This window comes from Xyrauchen texanus, chromosome 45, assembly GCF_025860055.1.
Source record: "Xyrauchen texanus isolate HMW12.3.18 chromosome 45, RBS_HiC_50CHRs, whole genome shotgun sequence".
Lineage (NCBI taxonomy): Eukaryota > Metazoa > Chordata > Actinopteri > Cypriniformes > Catostomidae > Xyrauchen > Xyrauchen texanus.
Genome location: NC_068320.1, coordinates 183,833 through 206,944, shown reverse-complemented (window position 1 = coordinate 206,944; position 23,112 = coordinate 183,833). Strand labels below are relative to the sequence as shown.

Here is a 23,112-nt window from a genome sequence, read left to right as displayed (position 1 = left end):
ACAGGCCCCGCACCCGTCTGCTCGTTGCCCAGCGCGTCCCCCTGCTGTACCAACACCAGCCCCACCACAGCCCGCCCCTCGGGGCCGGCCTCAGCGCGGAGCTACCTGCAGGACAGCGACGCCCCCCGCCTCACGGCCGGCCGCCAAGAACCCTAAGAAGGCTTCGAAGCGCCCCTGAGACGGGCAGCCCTGGGACTCAGGGAACTGCACTTCGGGAGCTGGTAAGCAGACCACTCCCTCCCCCGCCGGAGGGGCGGGTGGAGAATCCTTATTTCCTTTTGAAATTAATTTCACCGCACGCCCAACGTGCTGCGGTACCCACATTTTCAAAAAAAGAGCAGTTTCCTCAGCCCCCGGGCTCCACTTCCGGTCTCCCCAGCCGTCGTTATCATGACTGCCGGCCACCGTTTCTCTTTGGCAGGTACAGCGCCCTGGAACCGGGTCTTCCGCTTCCACGCGTCCAGCCGCGGCACAACCCCGCCCCCGAGCAGACGGTCTCCGCGGGCCACGAGGACGAAATTCTTCCTCCCCCGTCCCAGGCTGTTCCGGGAGCGGTCACAAGGAGCCAGGTAAGTGCTTCGATGTCCCTAGACTCAGCACCCCGGGCTCCGCCCCGTCGCGAGGCCCCACCTGCCGGTACGTCTGACGCTATAGTCCCCTTGGTCCCTCTCGCTCGGAGTTTGGGGGCGTGGCTCACGCTCCCCAACCCGTCGCGTTGGTTGATCAGGACAGTCCGACTCGGCTATGCGATTCAGTTTGCCAGGCTCCCGCCCAGGTTCAACGGCGTCCGCCCCACTACGGTGAGAGGCGAGAACGCCGCTGCCTTGCGTGCTAGAGCCTGTCCCTCCAGCCGAGATGAAGAAGGGGTTTTACAGCCCCTACTTCATCGTACCCAAAAAAGGCGGCAGGTTGTGGCCAATCCTCGACCTGCGAGTTCTGAACCGGGCTCTGCACAGACTCCCGTTCAAGATGCTTACACAGAGACGCATTCTAGCGAGCGTCCAGCATCTGGATTGGTTCGCGGCGGTAGACCTGAAGGACGCGTACTTTCATGTCTCGATCCTTCTTCGGCACAGACCCTTTCTCCGGTTTGCCTTCGAGGGTCAGGCATATCAGTACAAAGTCCTCGCCTTCAGCCTGTCCCTGTCCCCTCGCACATTCACGAAGGTCGCAGAGGCAGCCCTTACCCCACTGAGGGAAGCGGGCGTCCGCATCCTCAACTATCTCGAGGACTGGCTAATCTTAGCTCACTCGCGAGACATGTTGTGTGCTCACAGGGACTTGGTGCTCAGGCACCTCAGCCGCTTGGGGCTTCGGGTCAACTGGGAAAAGAGCAAGCTTGTCCCGGTTCAGAGCATCTCTTTTCTCGGTATGGAGTTGGACTCGGTCTCAATGTTGGCGCGCCTCACCAGCGAGCGCACACAGTCAGTGCTGACCTGTCTGCGTACGTTCAGACGGAACACGTTGGTCCCACTGAAATCCTTTCAGAGGCTCCTGGGGCATATGGCATCATCAGCCACGGTTACACCACTTGGGCTGATGCATATGAGACCACTCCAGCACTGGCTTCAGACCCGAGTCGAGAGACGAGCATGGCGCCACGGCACACACCGCGTCCTCGTCACGCAGACGTGTTGCCGCTCTCTCAGCCCCTGGTCAGATCTAGCGTTCTTACGGGCAGGAGTTCCCCTAGGCCAGGTCTCCAGGCACGTCGTGGTCACGACAGATGCCTCCCAACGGGGCTGGGGTGCCATGTGCAGCGGGCACTCAGTCGCGGCCCTTGGACGGGCCCGCAACTGCATTGACACATGAACTGCCTCGAGTTGCTGGCAGTACTACTTGCACTGAGGAGGCTTTTGCCGTTGATCCGTGGCAAGCATGTGTTGCTCCGGACGGACAACACAGCCGCGGTGGTGTATATCAACCGCCAAGGCGGTCTACGCTCACGCTGCTTGTCACAACTTGCCCGCCGTCTCCTCCTTTGGAGTCAGCACCGACTCAAGTCGCTGCGGGCCACTCACATCCCAGGTTACCTCAACAGCACAGCGGACGCGCTGTTGCGGCAGGTTACATCCAGGGGAGAGTGGAGGCTCCACCCCCACGTGGTTCAGCTGATCTGGAGTCAATTCAGCCAAGCGCAGGCAGACCTGTTCGCTTCCCCGGAATCCTCCCATTGCCCACTCTGGTACTCTCTGGCCGAGGCCCCCCTCGGCACAGATGCCTTGGCACACAGCTGGCCCCCGGGGCTTCGCAAGTATGCATTTCCCCCAGTGAGCCTACTTGCACAGACGTTGTGCAAAGTCAGGGAGGACAGGGAGCAGGTCCTCTTAGTGGCCCCTTATTGGCCCTCCCGGATCTGGTTCTCGGACCTCACGCTCCTCGCGACAGCCCCCAGCCGAATTCCCCGAGGAAGGACCTTCTTTCTCAGGGTCAGGGCACCATCTGGCACCCGCGACCAGACCTCTGGAATCTCCATGTCTGGCCCTTGGACGGGACACGGTAGACTTAGGTGGCCTACCACCCGCGGTGGTAGACACGATCACTAAGGCGAGAGCCCCCTCAACGAGGCGTCTTTACGGCCTGAAGTGGCGTCTGTTTTCTCAGTGGTGTTCTTCCCATGGTGAAGACCCCCAGAGATGCGCAGTTGGATCAGTGCATTCCTTTCTGCAGGAAAGGTTGGAGGGACGGCTGTCCCCCTCCACCTTGAAGGTGTATGTAGCCGCTATATCGGCACATCACGATGCAGTGGAAGGTAAGTATTTAGGGAAGCACGATTTGATCATCAGGTTCCTGAGGGGCGCGAGGAGGTTAAACCCCCCCAGGCCGCACCTCGTTCCCTCGTGGGACCTCTCCGTGGTCCTTCGGGGAGCTCCCTTTGAGCCCCTTGAGTCAGCAGAGCTAAAGGCGCTCTCTCTGAAGACCGCCCTCCTGACGGCCGCTCACCTCCATCAAGAGGGTAGGGGACCTGCAGGCGTTCTCTGTTAGCGAACTGTGCCTAGATTTCGGTCCGGCTTACTCTCACGTCATCCTGAGACCCCGACCGGGCTATGTGCCCAAGGCTACCACGACCCCCTTTAGGGATCAAGTGGTGAACCTGCAAGCGCTGCCCCTGGAGGAGGCAGACCCAACCTTTACGTTGCTGTGTCCGGTGCGTGCTCTTCGCATCTACTTGGACTGCACGTAGAGCTTTAGAAGCTCCGAGCAGCTCTTTGTTTGCTTTGGCGGACAGCGGAAGGGAAGCGCTGCCTCCAAACAGAGGATCGCCCACTGGGTCGTCGATGCCATCACGATGGCATACCACGCCCAGCACGTGCCGCCCCCTGCTGGCCTACAAGCCCATTCTACCAGGGGCGTTGCGGCTTCATGGGCGTTGTCCCATGGTGCCTCTCTAGCAGACATATGCAGAGCCGCGGGTTGGGCAACACCTAACACCTTTGCGAGGATCTATAACCTCAGGGTTGAGCCAGTTTCGTCCCATGTGTTATCAGGTGACACAAACAGGTAAGTTCGGTTCAGCTGGCCGGGTGTATCGCTTGTGCATAGCACCTTTCCCCTCCCATGAGGTGAAGACGTGCGCTCTTTTCCCCAGTTGCGTTCGCAGGAAGTGTGAACCCTGGACGTTCTTCCTCCCTAGCCTAGCGGCCGTTGAGTCTTCAGAGAGGCTCACTGCCGCCCCGGTACGGGTGTCACTAGGCCCCCGTACTGAGGTAAGTGCTCCACATGTGCTGGTTGCCCCCTTCGGCAACCCCGTGTGATGTATATCCCGCAAAATGGTTTCCCTACCGGCAAACTGCGTCTTCCTTGGACAGAGGGTCCTCTGCCCTGGGTCGCCGTGTTTGTAGTAACCCCTCCCCACCTTTGGGTAGGGTCTACCACGGCGCCATTCCACACGATGTGCTTCCGCTGCTAGCCGGTAAGACCGTGTGTGTATTCCACCTAAACCCCCCCCCCCCTCTTGGGGCCGGGTGTGGTCTCCGCAGTGTCCTCCTCTTTGGAGGAACACCCCCCAGCTTGGACCATTTATATTTGGCCCCCAGCCGAACGATTGCGTTCCTTTTACGGGGAGAAAAATAGAGAGAAGGCCCCAGCTGGGCCAGCCAGTCCTTATACTTCTGAGCAGTTAGCTGTTCCCCCTAGGTGCAGGGGACCGCTTCATGCCTGCCAGTGTGTTGGGGGTAGTTATGCGACGGCTTGCTGCGCTGGCTACGAGGCACACAGAGGTTTGCCCGTCTCGCACCGCTTGTCTGCGTAACTCGGTTCAGCTCTGTGGCGTTTTCCATGGGACCACTAATGTCAACTCAGCGACACAACGTTGACTGAGTGACAGACGGGGAACGTCTCGGTTACTGACGTAACCTCCGTTCCCTGATGGAGGGAACGAGACGTTGTGTTCCCGCTAGCCACAATACTGAACCATCCGCTGAAAGCGCTGGGTCTTTGGCTCGGCTCCTCAGTGTGATACCTGATGTGTATTTGCAGCATCACTCCTTTTATACCCATATGTCCGGGGGAGTGGCATGCAAATTCCACAAGCCAAATCTCATTGGCCTTTTCTCAAAATCAGAGATGGCCGTGCTCCGCAGGAGCGACCCCTAGTGTCAGCTCAGCGACACAACGTCTCGTTCCCTCCATCAGGGAACGGAGGTTACGTTAGTAACCGAGACGTTACATGTCTCTTCTAGAGTATTAGAAGAGGTCTCAACAATGTCTCACTCTATGCTTAGATTTGCCAAGATATCAAAGTCAGCAATGAAAAGTCAGAGAGCTCAAATGTTTTTGAAAAATTATCTGAGCTATACAGTCCATTCATTGTATAGCTCTATATTCTTACTGGATGACAACAATTAACTTATTTGTGTCTGTTTTTATTCCTCCCAAGAAAATGTAGGAGAAACATTGCCGATCGGATATTGTGAACAACCTCTCAATTCAGTCACAACACTTAAAAAAGTGATTGAAGTACTGTCAAACTTCACACTGAACTTGTGTTTTTAGTGCTGGAATTGGTCGGACAGGGTGTTTCATTGCCACAACGATTGGCTGTCGTCAGCTGCAATTGGAGGGAGTTGTGGATGTGCTGGGAATTGTGTGCCAACTGAGAACAGACAGGTAAAATAAGTAAAGTTTTACAATTAGTTTTACATACAGAGTACTACCGGGGATGTGTGGCATGAATGTAAGGTCCTGATGATGCATTTTATTCCAACATGATTTAGGAAAGTTCCAAAGAGCATCTTTTTTGCTTCGAATGAACACAGAAATTTGACCATCTGTACAAAGAAGTTAACGTAATGCCACAAATGTACTTACCATATATACTGCATAATCCTTAAAGCTACACTATGTAACTTTTGGTACTCTAGCGGTTAAAGCCTAAAACTGCAAGTTACTTGCAGAGGAACATTGTTTTGTAATTACGTGCTTCAACTCTGCTCTTCTGCCTGGATGAATCTTATGGTTTGAAGAGTGCCGGTGTAACCATGACATTAGACATGACGATTGCTAGTCATATCAGATCAAATCAAACGGCGGAAACTATTATTAATTGCTACAAGGTAAAAACTAGCTTAGAGATTGGCATTGTTACCAACATAAAAGTAAAAAACAATTCCATTGTCCTTCCTTCCTCGAAAATAAATTTGAAACCACTGCAGTACCACAATCCATTATAAAATGCCCCATTAGAGTGGCTAATGCTATCTTTCTACCATGCTAAGAGTGCTACCTGACTAACTATCAGTCCAATAAAATATCTTACCTGTCCACCAAGATAAACTCCAACTCTGGGTCGGTTTTAAATCCTTTAAGATCTGAAAAGCCAATCCAATGTTGTTTCGTGTTTTATTATTCCACCTTAATTTGTGTCACATTTCTGTTGGTGGTTACATTGTGAAAATGACAATATCACTGCTCATTGTCCAGCTCATTGCAAGACTGCTTGCCTAATAAATAAGCAAATTGACATAAAATATTGATGGAAACATATTTCGTATAAATGATATTATTATGTGAGATGTAAGAAATTGCCGAACAGCTGAATTTCACCTCCTACAGTATTGAAATACGGCACCTTCCTTCGGCATCCACTGTCATTTTTGACCGGAAAGTCTTTTTTTTTTATGATGATGATGATAATGATACCATTTCTTCTTCCCTGAAGAAAAACAATAAATGTATGCATTTCTTTTGGGATTTTATGCGATTTTGATGTAAATTTAAAGGGGTCATGATGTACAAATTTTATTAATTTTACTATCTTCCCTGAGGTCCAACGATAATGTTATAAACAGTCATAATTTATTTATATATGATCATTTTCCATCCTGTTTTTGGCCCTCTGTCTGAAACGCTCTGTTTTGGCCAAAGCACCTCCTTAAAACTTCAATGTAAACTGGCTAACATCTTGCAGCCCCTCAAATTCAGCAAACTCAATCGGATGAGAATGAACCTCGACATTATAAAACAAAATTGCAGGGTTTCCACATAATACACATCCAACACATTGCATTTGAATATATCAAACTGTTCATCTCAAGTACAACTGTTATCACTCAGCACCATAAACAATCAAACGGTCATGACTTTTCTTCAATAACAGTTCCTTTGCAAAGCTTGAATCTCATTTTGTCTGTTCGCAAGTAACACATGCTGACATGAGCCGAAAATAACCACACATACATAATCCAAAGAACGGTGAAATGATGCACATAATTTAGGTGCACTGAGACGGAAACACGCCAAACACACCGAAATGGTTGAAGACATCTTTCGTCAAAGACATTCTATGTTTAAATACACCAACAATTAAAAATAGCTCAGCTGGGCGAAAGAACGTGTCCATGGTGCGTTTGTGCTCAAATAAACAAGAGGCAGCAGCTGAATGAGAGATTTGCTTCTCTCTTTCAGAGTTGTAACTTGACACTGTGTCTTTTAAAAGCGTATATATGGTAGCGGTCAAAGAGTCTGTTTAGTTCATGTTCATATACAAAAATAATTCAAAATAGCCAGATGGGTTCCCTTTGGTGTTATGTTAGGAATAGTTAGCCACACAAGCCTGCTCTCTTTCTCTGCCTGGTCTGCACCCCAGTGGGTGGGGCTAAGGGTGCGATGACACATGTTGTGGAATGTGTTAATACAAATGAGCAATGTCTCGTGACATCACAAACACAGATTTCAAAAGAAGACATTTCAACAGGGTGGCTACTATAAATGCTCTTTTTAGACTGAGGAGGAAGTTTTGAGATCTGAAATGTACAGTATGTTTTTATAGTACAGTTGCCACTTATATGTCTAAATATCAAGGAAATTTGGATTCTCCATTTCATGACCCCTTTAAACATTTGACCATATTTACGAATGAACTCATTAAAAAAACATTTCTATAAGTTCAAATATTAAGAAAATATGAGAATGTGTCATAAATTAGAGACAGATTGCTGCCAACTGGTGAACAAAATATAAATAACATGACTTGAAAACTATGCCATGTCAGTAGCGCCAGTAGATGACTGTCGCCACCTACTGTGTAGTCTCTGTGTTGTACCTCATTTTTACATTTTATCACAAGATATGCATTTTGATATATATTTAAACATTATCAAACTTGTATTTGTCAAAGTTTAGCATTTTATAATTTATTTGAAGCAAGGATGGACTGGCCATAGGGAGAACCGGGACCTTTCCTAGTGGATATAATAATGGCCGAATAATGGTTGAACATGTAATGCAAATGTAATAACTCAAATTAAATACATTATAATGTCATGAAAGAAACAGTAATGAACTGCAAAATTCAGAACATTTTATTAGAGTGTAGAACAGAAGAATTCAAGTAAACTTATCAATTGAAACTTTATAATAATAAAAATGTATTTTAGATGTGTGTGTGTGTAAGATTATTGTCATCAGCTGGAAAACAACAGATGGCTTGTAATGACAACAGTGACCAAAAGATGGCTGTAGAGCTCCACTTACTGATGCCCTGTCTCTCCCTCGGTCTGTCTGTCTGTGTTCTGCATTGTATGTGTGTTATCATGCCTTGTAATTGCTCTGTTTTTTGGTCTTTTCCAGTCATTTGCAATGGTCGAACATTTTGACCGCAAATACCAAAGGTGTCGATTTTTTATTTTTTTCAACCACTTAGACTTATCGAATCAAGCCTATACTCAAATGGAAAATTGAGGAAAAGTCACAAAGTCTTGTACTGCTCAGATAAAGGAAACCATTTTTAAATGTATTTCAGTCAAAAAATGACAGAATAGCATAAGAGGGTTTGCGTCAGAGTTGTTTATTTTTTAAATAAGAACTAGTCATTGACTAGTCATTGTACCGCTTGTTCCAAGACCACTTGCCAAATAAATAAATTAATGGATATGAAAGAAGTCTAATGTGTCTGTGTGTGTGTGTTTCACAGGGGTGGCATGATCCAGACTGAGGAACAGTATGAATTTGTGCACCATGCGCTGAGTCTGTTTGAGAGTCGCCTTCCTGCAGATCGAGGACAATGAACTTTAAGCCAAGAGGAGCTTCAGTTCTTATAGCAGTTTAACCAAGAGCACGTCTCAAGAGATCTGTTATTTCCATGAGATTTCTGAATCAATAGAGATGAAGGCAAATAATGTTTCTGAAGATGGATCTTCATGGATTTGTGTTGTTTGCATATGAAGCAACGGTTGCAACATCGACGCCTTCAGTGTTGTCGGAAAGCCGCTGTTGGCAGCAGCAAGTGTAACTGTAATCAAATGTAATTCCTATCAAAAACGTTCAAAAGCCTTTGTGACGTTTGTGAGTTTCATGCATTTCAAATGGTTTTGCCATTAGTGTTAAAGACTATCAAAGTGTCGTAATATCGTAGATACAGCATAGAGATGACTCTAATAATACTTTTGGTTCTAATCGTTTTTATCCGATTTGCTGGGCATATATTGAGTTGTTTTAATACTGATGTATAAATCAGGTATATATATTCTGTGTGTGGTAGTAATAGTATTTTTGGACAATTTAATCATTTTTAATAGTATTCACCTGTAGGATAATAACGCAGGGCTGATTTGAATGCTGTTTGGTTAGGGTAATGGTTCTTAAACACAGTAATTAAAGACTCAGATTTCCTGTGCCACTATCAATGGAAAATATTCTTTACATATTAACTCTACAGCGCCACAGCAAAATAAATGATGTCTTTGCAGAGTTGTGAGTTCACAGCCTTAATCAAATGTGATGACTTAGAGAGACTTTGTGCCACAAAATTATACGAAGACCGTTCATTAACTTAAAGTGCAAATTGAATCATTAAGAAACTATTGGGAATCATTCAATGGAGTCGTTTTAGGAGCCAGAATTGTTCAATTCCGTCCGATTCCCGTCTCTAATAACATCAACACCAAAACAACACATTTGGGAGAAATTCATAAATGTTGGAGTTTTCTTTTTCATCTACAAGTGTAATTGCAATTGTCCTAGACAATTTATAATTCTAATATGTCAGTATGTTCCCTGAATGCATATACTAGTTGTAGTGTGGAGGTTCATATTGCACCACAAGGGTCTTGCTGCTAAAACTACAACTGTTTATTATTTTAGGGGATCAAATATAAGGGGGAATTTCTCAAATTTTTGTTCTGTTGTATTTATTATTATGATTTTTATTACTTAATACTTTCATAAATGTTGGTTATTGTCAGTGTGCACTGTTATGCTATATATCTTCCACTATGTGGGCTTAATGTTAGGCAGTCTGTGACATGTTTTCATATTTACGCTTATTGATTATTAATGTGAATATTGTAAATAAACTGTGCACAATAATAATATTATAATCTGCATTCTGCTCGTATAGATGCCTCAGTCAGGAAGGGTTGCAGTATACAGGAAGCAGCCTATATTGATGGTCTGGACTTTTTTTGTTGATAATACTGTGATTACACTACAGTTGTTAAACTTGTGTAATGAGATGTATACGTAGATGCATAACTCTGTCCCTATAAACCATAATACTTTGTTAGTGCTACACAGACAGTGCTTTCCAGTTGCATTTATAATCTTACTTCTGACCTATAGCCAATGTAAAACTGTGACCTAAAGCCATATTCTCTCATGTTTACATGTTTCTTCAAATCTGCTTATTCTGTTTCTGAGACCTGTCATGTGATGAAGTGTTTTTGCAAATAAATAAGGTAAATGTTGCTCAGTCAGCAAAGTACAGAATCTATCATTTTGACTAATGCTCATTACTGCCAATAAATAAAGATGTAAAAAAAAATTGCATTGTCATATATTTAATACCATGTTTATTTCATTTAATGCTTACAATATTTTCACCAGCTGAAAACCAACAGAGTATAAAGCTGCTACCACCACCATCATGCTTGAGAGTTGGGGTTACCTGGGTGTTGGGCAACATTTGTTTTGCACCAACCATATTTACTGTGCAGTCAAGCTAATAAATATAGGAGGATTCTAAATCAGTTGTCTCATGCAACATATTCCAAGTCTTTTAAACATTTACAGTGGCTTGCGAGATTCTCATAGTGATCATAAACATGCAAGAAACAGAGACAAGAGTCTTAAAAATGACTTACATTTCAGGTTGTTTCTTACCAAAACCTGCATATAGAATAGATTATAATATTTTATTTTCAATACAAGTACTGTAGAATACTGAAGTCATGTTCAGTACAAGTAAATTAGGGCCCAAGCACATCGGGCTTTAAGTAGTGCATGGGGGGGCACATTGTATTCCTTTTGAGATACAATGTTACGCATTGATTTGGTTTTTGTATCTTTTAAGCCCAGAACTAGTTGTGTACTCAATTTTCTGAACTGTATCTGTGACTTATGGGACTATTCTGCAATTACCTAAAGTATTGTATTGCTCTACAAAGATAGATATTTTCTATCAGGCATTAAAAAACTGAATAAAGGTTGAGCTTATACATTTATTTTGCCATCTCTACTTCCCTGTTAATTAATTATTACATTTAACAATCTCTACATCAGGGGTCTGTTTTAATTAAAAAAATAAAAATGTACAGAACTATTAATGTTTGGCCAACGCGGGCGTGTTTACTTATTTTTTTCTAAAACATTACATGTTTACATGCTAAAAGGGTCATGATTTGACTTTCAGCACACAACTAAATAACACAGACTGCATGACTATGATAAATGATTACTGCAAGTGTTCGATTAACATACAGATGCGAAGGGACTTCAACATTTCTAAATTGCACAAATATAAAATACATTTACATATTCGTCTCTGGCTTGCTTTTGGTCGCATGTCAGTGATGCTGAGATCTACTTTTATATTTAATTAAATCACTGAGAAAGTTTACCTGCTAAATTAAACGCAACCCTGAGCATGTTTAACGCTTGTGGAGACGCGTTACGCCCCAATGCAAGTTAACTAAAATATCCAATGGAGAAAAAAAACGCTTTTACAATAAACGAGCCACGGGCCGCATGTTGCATGTTCGGGGGGCTCTGTAGCATATCCCTTTTGAGCGACCAACACCAAGATTTGCACACAAATAGATCTCATCAAACAGGACAACTGTTGTGCTGACAGTCATAAATTCTACCCAACAGGAAGTTGGCCATTTTGGATTGTTTAAAAAATGCATGCTCTGGAATTTGAAGTACTCCTCCCCGGGATTTCCTGTAACAGGTACCTAATGTGGGTGACATTATGTGGGTGACCAAGACATTGACGATGCTAAATTGCTAAATAATTTTTTATATATGAACGGTGTTGCCATGGCGACGTGATAAAATAATGTAAAAAATTGGAATAACATATCCCAACTAAGCTGGGGTCAGAGCGCAGTGTCAGCCATGAAACAGCGCCCCTGGAGCAGATAGGATCAAGGGCCCAACAGTGGTATCTTGGCAGTACTGAGGCTTGAACCACCTACCTTTCAGTCTGTAACCCAGAGCCTTAACCACTGATTTATTAAATTATTAAATAATATATTTATTATATAAATAAAATATATAAATAATTTCAACTGAAATGTAAAAATATTAGAAAATCAACGCTATATGTCTAACCCTGTTCTGAGTGGCAATTACAAGAAATGTCCAACAGAGGGCACCCAAGCTTTATTGTTGAACGATTCCCAACTCTCAGTTCCTTTAGGATCTCTAGAAGGGATCCCTCTTTTGTCAACTTCTCGCACATGTTATGTATGTCTAAGTATGATAGTCCTGTATATTAGATAATATTAAAAATATTTCTTTGAAATTTCAGCGCAGTGTTAGAAATCATGTTACATGCTTGAATGCATTTGTTTTTGCACAAAAATGGATCAAAACGTATGTGTCTCAACTCGAGACGTTTAACACTTTAAGTTCTTTTACCTTGATATGGCGGCTAAAAACACAAACAAGCCGTCAAAGTCATCTATCTAGCACACGTTTACATGGAAATAATTTATAAAACAGCGCAGACGGACACATAAATAGGTGTGATCTCAGTGTGATCTCACTTGCCTATTCTTTTTTATTTGTTACTGAACATCGTCACCCTGTGTGCTGAGAATGAGATACAAAACCCACATTTATACAAAGAATCCCTAACATTCACTTAAAATCCCCATTAGTTGTGTAATAAAATGTGATTAGAATTTGAAGTGCAATTGCAAGTGCAAATACAGTAGGCTACGACTCTGAAAATGGCATGCTGAAAGTTTTCATAAATGTTCTTATTGATATAGAAATGTCAATTATATACAGTAAACACAATATGGCAAAAATGACAGTGTTCATGTATGTAGCATGTTTTAAACACGTGTGGATTTAAATGCTAAATGAACTCTAATTGTATTTGTTCTTATATGGCCAGTGGCAATTTCTCAGGGCCAGCAATGTCTTCTCTGCTGGCATAACATGCCTAATAAATACATATTTTTTCATCCTTTCATTCTCATTGTATGGAAGCCCTGAACAAAGGTGGAAGAAAAAAAAAATGGTGAAAAAAGAAATTGTGTCTCAGTTCCTTCCTGAGCCTGTCTTGAATTTTTTTCAAGTGGTGTAGTGTTCTAAAGCAATTTGAATGTAATGTAATTTGAAAGCAAAGAGTGCGAGATCTCGCTGAGTCGGCTGTCATCACTGCTGTTATTGCCATTGAGAAAGAGATCCTTATGGATTTACAAACCTGAGATGTTCTGCATGATCGTGTGATTGATTAATTAAACAGGAAAGGAGGACTGATTTTCATTTCAAGTAAATTGGTAAGTGCTTTTTGTATTGTTATAGCAACATCAGGAGTTTTTAAAGTGTAAATTAGGCTGCTTGAGCATTCAGTGTCAGATCAAGTTTTGAAAAGAAACGGAGTACCAAAATTTAAATTGCAAATATTAATAGAGAGACTTTACTAGGTATTAGACCTCCTTAGTTCTGGCGTTCGTGCGTGGAAGTGTTTTTAAATTGTCAATTGGTATTATTAGTTGACTGCCACATAATATATGATGGGCATAAGCTGTCTTATTCATTATTAAACTGTTTTCTTAATGGCATGAACTGCACTGAAGGCCTAGACTTAAAATTCATGGGCCATGGCTGTATATGCCATATACCAGATTGAAATATCAGACAGCTCAAATAATGGCAACAGGCCTAATTATTGAATCCTCGTTTGTGTTTTTAGCTTACAGATTTACTGTATGTCTATTTTAAACTTAGATAAGTTTCATTGCATTCTCTGAGGCAGAAAATTACAATACAAAAATGATGGGGTCAATACCCACAGCTTTCACTTAAATGTATGCAATTTCTTTGCATTTAATAAAAAAATATTATTATCCCCCCAGGGCTGCGTTCTTTCTCCTCTGCTCTTCTCCCTGTACACTAACAGTTGCACCTCCAGTCACCAGTCCGTCAAGCTTCTGAAGTTTGCGGACAACACCTCCCTCATCGGACTCATCTCTGATGGTGACGAGTCCGCCTACAGGTGGGAGGTTGACCACCTGGTGACCTGGTGCTACCAAAACAACCTTGAGCTCAACGCTCTAAAGACAGTGGAGATGGTTGTGAACTTCAGGAAGAACTCAGCCTCATCTGCACCTGCCCCCATCACCCTTGACACTGTGGAGTCTTTCCGCTTCCTGGGAACTATCATCTCCCAGGACCTCAAGTGAGAGCTGAACATCAGCGCCCTAATCAAGAAAGCACAACAGAGGATATACTTCCTGCAGCAGCTGAAGAAATGAAACCTGCCAAAGTCAATGATGGTGCACTTCTACACAGCTATCATCGAGTCCATCCTCACTTCCTCCATCACTATCTGGTACGCTGCTACCACTGCCAAGGACAAGGGTAGACTGCAGCGTGTCATCCTGTCTGCAGAGAAGGTGATTGGCTGCAATCTGCCGCCGCTCCAGGACCTGTACGCCTCCAGGACCCTGAAGGGTGCTGGAAAGATTGTGGCTGATCTCTCCCACCCTGGCCACAATTTCTTTGAGTCACTCCCCTCTGGCAGAAGGCTGAGGTCCATCAGGACAAAAACCTCACACCACAAGAACAGTTTCTTCCCATCCGCGACTTGCCTTATCAACAAGGCCCACCCTGACACTCTCCACACTCCACCTCTGGCTCTACATTCCACTGTACTACTCTGCTCTCTTTTATTTTATGCTTACTTTTAATTGATACTGTGTGGACATATTTATATTGCTTGTATTTTAATTCTTGTTTCATATACAATTGCATATTACAATTGCATTGCAAAGTTTGAGAAAAGCAGCAGCACATTCAGCTATTTTTTAATTCCAGCTTGCCAAATTATGTGTCCATTTCTTAAATACATCGTCATTTGATGACCAAACTTTAGTTGTGGCAATGTAACTGATTATGTTGTGACAACTGGAAAAGTTACATTTCTGTATTTGTTGCCACATCGTAACTTTGGAGTGGTGCCAGTCCATCATGACAAACTTGTGGCAAGGTCATGGTTCAATAGTGTCACAGAGGGGACAAAGGACACAAAAGCAGAGATGACAATGCAATAGTTTTATTAACAAAGTTCTCACTGTCAAGATAAGGTGCACCTGGAGCAGGCTGCAGAAGGCTGAGATCAAGCGAGCCACAATGGGCTAGTGAAGAGTGTGTTCTTATGATAAGTGTGTGCTTTGTGGAAGTCAGGATCAATCCAAAGAGAGTCCGTTGAAGCTGGTGTGTTGCAAAGCAAAGCCCAGATGATATAGTCCCTGAGACGCGGGCAGAGACTGAGGAATCCTCCTCCACATGAACTGGGCACAGAAGTGGCGAGTGTGACGGCAACCAGAAGGGTAACCACACCTCTACAGATGGGCAACCAACAGACACACGAGCATGCTCCAACTACACAAGAGAGCACAGTTAACATGACAGTGAACAATAAACAAGCAAATAACGAGATGACACACAAGGAATAAGTAGGGAGTGCAATCAGCGTGAAGCAGATGGTAAAGGGCGAGTAAATCATTGCTGTGATCAGCATCTTCCCGAGATTGATCACCATTCCCATGGAAATGCTGATCGCGTGCCAGCTCCACCTGTGAGACACGAGGGAGGGAGAAAAACAAACAACAGTATGAGCTGGCACAAATTCTGGAACCATGACAAATTGTTGTTTGTTGGTAACAGTTGGTAATTTATGCTTTGAATAATTATGGGGAAACATGCAGTATTTTAAACTAATTTATGTCCTCATTTGCCCTACATTAATTTAGAGGCTTTTTAAACAATTGTGATGTGTAATGAATGCAAAATGTAATGTTCTTCATTTATTTTGACTGTGCTCACATTAAAATCTACTTAAACTATCTTATCACCTAATGCCATGAATTACATTTGTTAATTTAAAAGCCGGTTTATGGATAAATAAAATGGTAAATAACTTCATTACAATATAATCTTTAGATATACATATTTTTTGCAATAAATAATGTCAAAAAATCAGTTAGCAAACAATTTAAAATTACAATTAAAACATGATAGATAGATAGATTTTTTTAAATGTACAGTATTTTCAAATCAGATGATTGAACTCCAGAAAAGTTGAGACGGGCAATTTAAGACTAATAACAATTTCACGAGTTTAAATAACGTAAAGTGCAAGATGAAAACTACTCCTGAATGCGCGTAATCTCTGATCCCTCAGACGTCAATGTCTTAAAAAACATAATACATCTGTAATGGATATCATGAACATGGGCTTGGGATTACTTTAGTAAAACTTTGTTTACCAGCACCACTCGCTGCTGCATCCACAGATGCAAGCTATGACTTTACTATGCAAAGCAGAAGCCATACATCAACACTGTCCAGAAGTGCTGCTGTTTTTTGGTCCGATGATTCCACATTTCAAATAGTTTTTGAAAAACACAGCCGTCGTGTTCTCAGTCAGGTCCAAAAGTCAGTGTCTGCATGGGCCAGGGGTGTGTCAGTACCCATGGCATAGGTACTCTTGCACATTTGTGAGCACACCATTAATGCAGACAAATGTGTACATATTTTGGAGCAGCATATACTGCCATACAGCACCGTCTTTTCCAGGTACATTCCTGCATTTTCCAGCAGGACAACTTCAAACCACATAATGGCCGAATAAGCAGAGTGCGCGGGTGCTAGATTAGCCTGCTTGTATGGTGTATTTTCTAAAAAGAATTAATCAATATTATGTGTACACAAATGAATGTAATCAATATGATGTTATTATACTGTAAAAGAAAATTATAGATTATTGTGTATAGTTCTGTTACACAAGTTGAATTTTCTTGCACTGTATCAAACTAAGACAAAGACCACACGGCATTCTCCGAGCTCAGAAATAGAAATGAAGCTCTGTATCAAACTGAGACAAAGAAACTTTGGCGCTCACCGATCCGAGAGAGATAGAAATAAAGAACCATATCTGCTATTGAAGTGGACGCCTTCACCTAAACACGTTGGATTACCTACGTGCTCGCAATGGATTTTGTCTTCCCTCTATGCTCACAGTTCAGTGTAAGAGAAAAGTGAGATTAGCATCACTTATTAAAAGTACAGATTCAAAGTTAAACTTTGACCCAATGGATCCAAAAAAAAAAGCCACGATTTGCGTTTATATGAGAATAAAAAGGTCTGTTTGGCACCCGCGTTTGATTACTCTGAAAAAAGTGACCTCAGCGTCCTTCACTGAGAGATTGAAACAAAGGTAGGTGTAGCATTGGGCATGCTTTGACAATGCTTACACATTGTCAGAGTACGTGTTGGCAATCGATTCTGTTTTCTCTCCAAGCCTACTGATGTAACATTTAAGGGAAATGTAAGTTAAGCCCAACTAATCTGCCAACACCAATGAACCATTCTCCTCTTTACCATTCATACCAATGTTGTCCTCATACACAAACAAATTATCCACAACTCATAGTATGTGACTGTGCTTTGCAATTAGACAGGCGTGTACACCAACTTTGTATTCAAAATTTTAAGGCTACCAAGTCTGTGTTTTAGTTCTCTGCCTTGTGACTGTTTGTGGGCTCAGGAGTGAACGATAACAGCACTATACCATTCGGTCTCGGCTCACGAGTCAGCGGTCCGTTCACGGGCACGCAATCACACACCTGAACAAGAGCTAAAGTTAAGATTCATCATTTGCCCACCTGCTCTCAGACGCTTATTGAATTAATGAACAAAGATCCCTGCCTTTCATAACTAATTTTTATCCCCGAAAGCGGCAACAAATACCAAGTCGATAACGTGGAGTGGACGGAGCAAGCCCCGCTTCCATCTCTCAGGCCCAAAAAATCTATTTAATATATGGTCCCCGGATAGGGGACGTATCAGATATTAAACTGACAAGAACAGATTTTTTCTTTCTTTCAAAAAGTTTTATTGTTCTTTTTGACATCCACATTTTTTCACACAATTTGTTTAATTATTTAGAAGCACAAGAAACACAACTTCCTATAGTTTTGACATAAGAAAAAAAAATGTATTAAGACTAATCATTTAGGAAAACCTTAAAACTTTAAAATTATTTTATGTTGTGCTTAAAAGTCCATATTTTCTAATTGTGTGTTAAAACTAATGTAGTAAAATAAAATTATAAATAATTAAAATAAAGTGTGCCAATATAAAATGCTATCTCTTGTTCAAGACCAGGATTGAGTCCTTAACATGTGGGCCATCACCCTAGTCTCCAGATCAGGCACTTGGGCCACCGCTTCAGGGGCCCAGAGGAGATCCCCTCTCCTCCGGCCCGCTGGCCCAATGTTTCCGTAGCCGGTGATGGTGAGGGTGCATCTACGGGCGGCCAAGTACGGTGGCGGCCGGGACCTCTTCTGTGTGACCCCGGCCCCCTGTCCGAATAACAGCTCCAGGTACCCCTTCAGCATTTATGTTGCCATTTGCTCGCTCGCTTGGAGGGGGACCGTTACGTGTTTCCCCACCAGCAGGTTTCTTGTGGTCCAGATGGCATCCTTGATTACGTTGAAAGTGAGCCAGAGTGAGGTGAATTTTTGTGCTGGGCTGTCCTTCAAGCCCTGGGCTACACCAAGGATGGCGAGCTTGTAACCCACCTGAACCCTAACCTACTGGCAGGCACGGTAAATGCAAGGGGCCAGTCGTGGCCAACAGGTCCCGTGCTGCGCCGCACTCCCAGAGCAGATGTAGTACGGTCTCTGGGGCACTGCACCCAGGACGAGGGCAGACTGGGATCTTGGCCGTGCCTCTGGAGTGCATAACCGCCCTGACCGGGAGGACCTCATGGGCTACCATCCATGGCAGGTCCTTGTGCCAGTTCTGGAGAGCGGGGTGGGCAGCGTTTTTCCAAACTTGTTTGGCTTCGTCAAGTGTGAGGCCTAAAACTGGACTCACAGGTTCCCGGTCCTGAACAAAAGAGACAAGAGACTTGTGGTTAGTTAAAATGGTGACATCTTGTTGTTCTAAAAGTTTTTTTTTACTTTTTTATAAAACTGTGCTCTTTAGGAAGGTTAAAAGACACTGGAGTTTTCAAATCTGTTTTTAAAAACTTTCAGAGATTTGAAGACCCCATCCAGAATCTGGTCATGGCTGCAGTCTGGTTCTCTCTGGATGGGGTCACCGCATAGCTGATGTGAAGGGCGATGAAGTGGCTGGCTAAAAACAGGTGGGGATCTGGGAGGCCTTTCCCTCCATTTTCTGGCCTTTTCTTCATGACCTCCCTCTTCAAGCGTTCCCACTTGGATCCCCAAACAAAGTAAAACACCACCCTCTCCAGGTCTGAAAGAAAGTTTCTTGTAGGGCTAAAAAAAGAACAAACCAATAAAAGCAAGTTTAAGAGAACTGCTTTAAAAAAATTTAACTTTGCCTTCTATTGTCAACTGTCTTGGTCCCCAAAACCCCAGTTTTTTTCTAACATAACCTAACAAGTCAGTCCAATTGTCACATCCACCTCCCTCTTTGTCAAATTTAACACCTAAAATCTTAAGTGTCTAGTCCGCCTAGTGTCTAGTGCCTATGTTTACGCCCCTCCACGGCCCGAAGAGCTGGGCCTCAGACTTTCTCCTATTCAGTTTAGCGCCCGAGGCCGGACCGTACCATTCAGTCAAGTCCATTGCTCTATTTACTGATAAAACGTCCGTGGCTAAAAGGGTCACATCATCCATATATAAGACGCAGGTCGCTGTCAGTACTCCTGTCCCCAGAATGTCCAGACATTTAAGCCATTTGTCCTATCTCAAGATCTGTGCCAATAGCTCAATGCATGCCACATACAAGAGAGGACTGCAGACACCACTGCAGATATTCACTGCCTTAGATAGATGCCCATTTACAATAATTTTGCTGACCAAACTATTGTACAGCAGTCCCACCCAAGCTATAAACCTCCCAGGAAACCCCATTTTTTGCAGTACCTGAAGCAGGTACTGGTGCGAGACATGGTCAAAAGTCTGATGGCTTGGGGGAAGAAGCTGTTATACAGTCTGGCCGTGAGTGCTGAATGCTTCGGTACCTCTTGCCAGATGGCAGGAGTTTGAAGAGTTTGTGTGAGGGGTGTGTGGGGTCGTCCACAATGCTGGTTGCTTTGCGGATACAGTGTTTTTTGTAAATGTCTTTGATGGAGGGAAGAGAGACCCCGATGATCATCTCAGCTGTCCTCACTATCCTCTGCAGGGCTTTGTGGTCCGAAACGGTGCAAGTCCCAAACCAGGCAGTGATGCAGCTGCTCAGGATGCCCTCAATAGTCCCTCTATAGAATGTAGTGAGGATGGGGGGTGGGAGATTTGCTTTCCACAGCCTTCAAAAAAGTAGAGATGCTGCTAGTCTTTCTTGGTAATAGAGCTGGTGTTGGGGGACCAGGTGAGGTTCTCTGCCAGGTGAACACCAAGGAATTTGGTGCTCTTGTCGATCTCCACAGAGGAGCCGTCGATGTTCAGCGGAGAGTGGTCACTCTGTGCTCTCCTAAAGTCAACAACCATCTCTTTTGTTTTGTCGACATTCAGAGACAGGTTGTTGGCTCTACACCAGTCCGTTAGCCGCTGCACCTCCTCTCTGTATGCTGACTCGTCGTTCTTGCTGATGAGACCCACCACGGTCGTGTCATCGGCGAACTTGATGATGTGATTCGAGCTGTGCATTGCTGCACAGTCGTGAGTCAGCAGAGTGAACAGAAGTGGACTGAGCACACAGCCCTGGGGGGCCCCAGTGCTAAGTGTGGTGGTGGTGGAGATGCTGTTCCCAATCCAGATTGACTGAGGTCTCCCAGTCAGGAAGTCCAGGATCCAGTTGCATAGGGAGGTGTCCAGGCCCAGTAGGTTCAGCTTTCTAATCAGGTGCTGGGGAATGATTGTGTTGAATGTTGAGCTGAAGTCTATGAACAGTATTCGTATGAGTCCTTTTTATCTAGGTGGGTGAGGGCCAGATGGAGGGTGGTGGTGATGGCATCGTCTGTTGAACGGTTTGGACGATACGCAAACTGCAGTGGGTCTAATGAGAGGGGCAGCTGGGTCTTAATGTGCCTCATGACGAGCCTCTCAAAGCACTTCATGATGATGGGTGTGAGTGCGACGGGACGGTAGTCATTGAGGCAGGACACTGAAGACTTCTTTGGCATGGGGACGATGGTGGTGGCCTTGAAGCACGTTGGACCGACGGCACTGCTCAGAGAGATGTTGAAGATGTCTGTAAGAACATCTACCAGCTGGTCTGCACATCCTCTGAGCACTCTGCCAGGAATGTTGTCTGGTCCAGCAGCCTTCCGTGGGTTGACTCTACGTAGAGTTTTCCTCACATCAGCCGTGGTAAGACAGGGCACCTGGTCATTGGGAGGAGGGGTGGTCTTCCTCGCCACCACATCGTTCTGCACTTCAAACCGAGCGTAGAAGTCATTCAGCGCATCTGGAAGGGAGGCATCTTTGTCACAGGCAACTGATGTTGTCCTGTAGTTGGAGATGGCCTGGATGCCCTGCCACATGTGCCACGTGTCAATGCTGTCCTGGAAGTGACTGTGGATTCTCTGAGCGTGTGCGCGCTTTGCCACTCTGATGGCCCTGGACTGTTTGGCCCTTGCTGTTCTTAGGGCTGCCTTGTCGCCTGCTCTGAAGGCGGAGTCTTGGGTCCTCAGCAGCGCGCGCACCTCCGCATTCATCCACAGCTTCTGGTTGGAGCGTGTGGTGATGGTCTTGGAGAAAGTGACATCATCAATGCACTTGCTGATGTAGCTGGTCACTGATGCTGTGTATTCCTCCAAGTTGGTAGAGTCGCCATATGTTGCAGCCTCCCTGAACATTTGCCAGTCAGTACACTCAAAACAGTCTTGAAGAGCAGAGATGGCTCCTGCTGGCCAGGTTTTCACCTGCTTCTGAAGCGGTTTCGAGCATCTGACGAGCATTCTGTATGCTGGAATTAGCATAACAGAGATGTGGTCCGAGTAGCCGAGGTGGGGGCGGGGCTCCGTCCGGTATGCGACTGGGATGTTTGTGTAAACAAGATCAAGTGCGTTGCAAAGTACACATACTGATGGAATTTAGGGAGCACTGTCTTGAGATTCACATGGTTGAATTCTCTGGCGACAATAAACAGTCCATCAGGGTGAGCATTCTGCAGTTCGCTCATAGCCCCATACAGTTCACAGAGCACTTCCTTAGCATTAGCGCTGGGGTGAATGTAAACTTCGGTTATGATAACAGTGGTGAATTCCCTTGGTAAATGCAACGGCCACAAGCTCCACCAGCGATGAGCAGTAGCTAGAGACTAGCATAGGAGATTTTGCACCATTCCGTGTTGATGTAGACACACAAGCCACCACCGTGAGTCACCGCACAGAGCTGCATTTCTGTCAGCACGAAACAAGGCGAGCCCGCGCGGCGTCCGGAACTCTGTCGCTGAGCCACGTCTCCATGAAAAAAAAGATGCAGCAGTCTCTAAACTCACGTTGCATAGCCTGCCGGAGTCAGATGTATTCCAGTTTATTGTCCAGGGAGCAAACATTTGAGAGCATGATAGACGGGAGAGCCGGCCGGCTAGGGTTTATTTTTAGCCTAGCATGGACCCCCACCCTCTTACCACGCTTCCACACACACCACTTACAACGTCCTCTCCCCCAGCCACCAGTATCAGGCGACGCCGAGGACTGGAGGCCTGGTCTCCGCAGCAAGCAGAGTTTGTGTAGTGCCTCCTGCAGGTCATCATGTAGCTTGGTTGTTGCATGAATCCTATATTTGAGCAGTGTCTGGCAATGGTAAACACGAACACCGGTTGCTCCGATGTCCATATGCCGCAAAAGTCGTGTTATTTAACAAAAATAGCACCATTTTGGAATCGGAGCGGCCGCTGCATGCTACCGCGCCGCAATCTTGGACCAAGATCATTTGGGGATTCTTGGGGCCACATACTGTCCAGCTCTTCCATAAAGGAACTATCTGGCCGATGAGTTGCCCTCTGCTTTTTCTCCTATGTTTTAGACAGAGATTTCAGCCGGCCTTTTTTGCACCTGAGCATTCGGGAGAGAGTAATCCGTTTCACTCCTACTGGACTCAAAACTCACCTCAGGCACGGTGACTAAAGAGAAAGTCGTTTCAACCTCTCCCTCCTCTACCTCTACATTTTCTTTGGGAGGTGACTTCCTCTGTTAAAACAAAATAAAACTCTGCCCCTTTTGCTACTCCA

General features: G+C 44.7%; 1 protein-coding gene and 1 pseudogene across 1 annotated transcript in view; one reads left to right on the top strand and one right to left on the bottom strand.

Annotated features, from left to right (window-relative positions):
- Window positions 1–10,245, top strand: part of ptprr (protein tyrosine phosphatase receptor type R) — a 69,952-nt gene extending 59,707 nt beyond the window's left edge. The window contains exons 12-13 of the mRNA XM_052118072.1: window positions 4,996–5,109; window positions 8,414–10,245. Of these exons, the coding sequence (XP_051974032.1) occupies window positions 4,996–5,109; window positions 8,414–8,507 (208 nt within the window). The 3' untranslated portion in view covers window positions 8,508–10,245. The remainder of the gene's footprint in view (window positions 1–4,995; window positions 5,110–8,413) is intronic.
- Window positions 10,246–17,679: 7,434 nt separating this feature from the next.
- Window positions 17,680–17,855, bottom strand: LOC127637835 (uncharacterized; annotated as a pseudogene).
- Window positions 17,856–23,112: the final 5,257 nt, after the last annotated feature.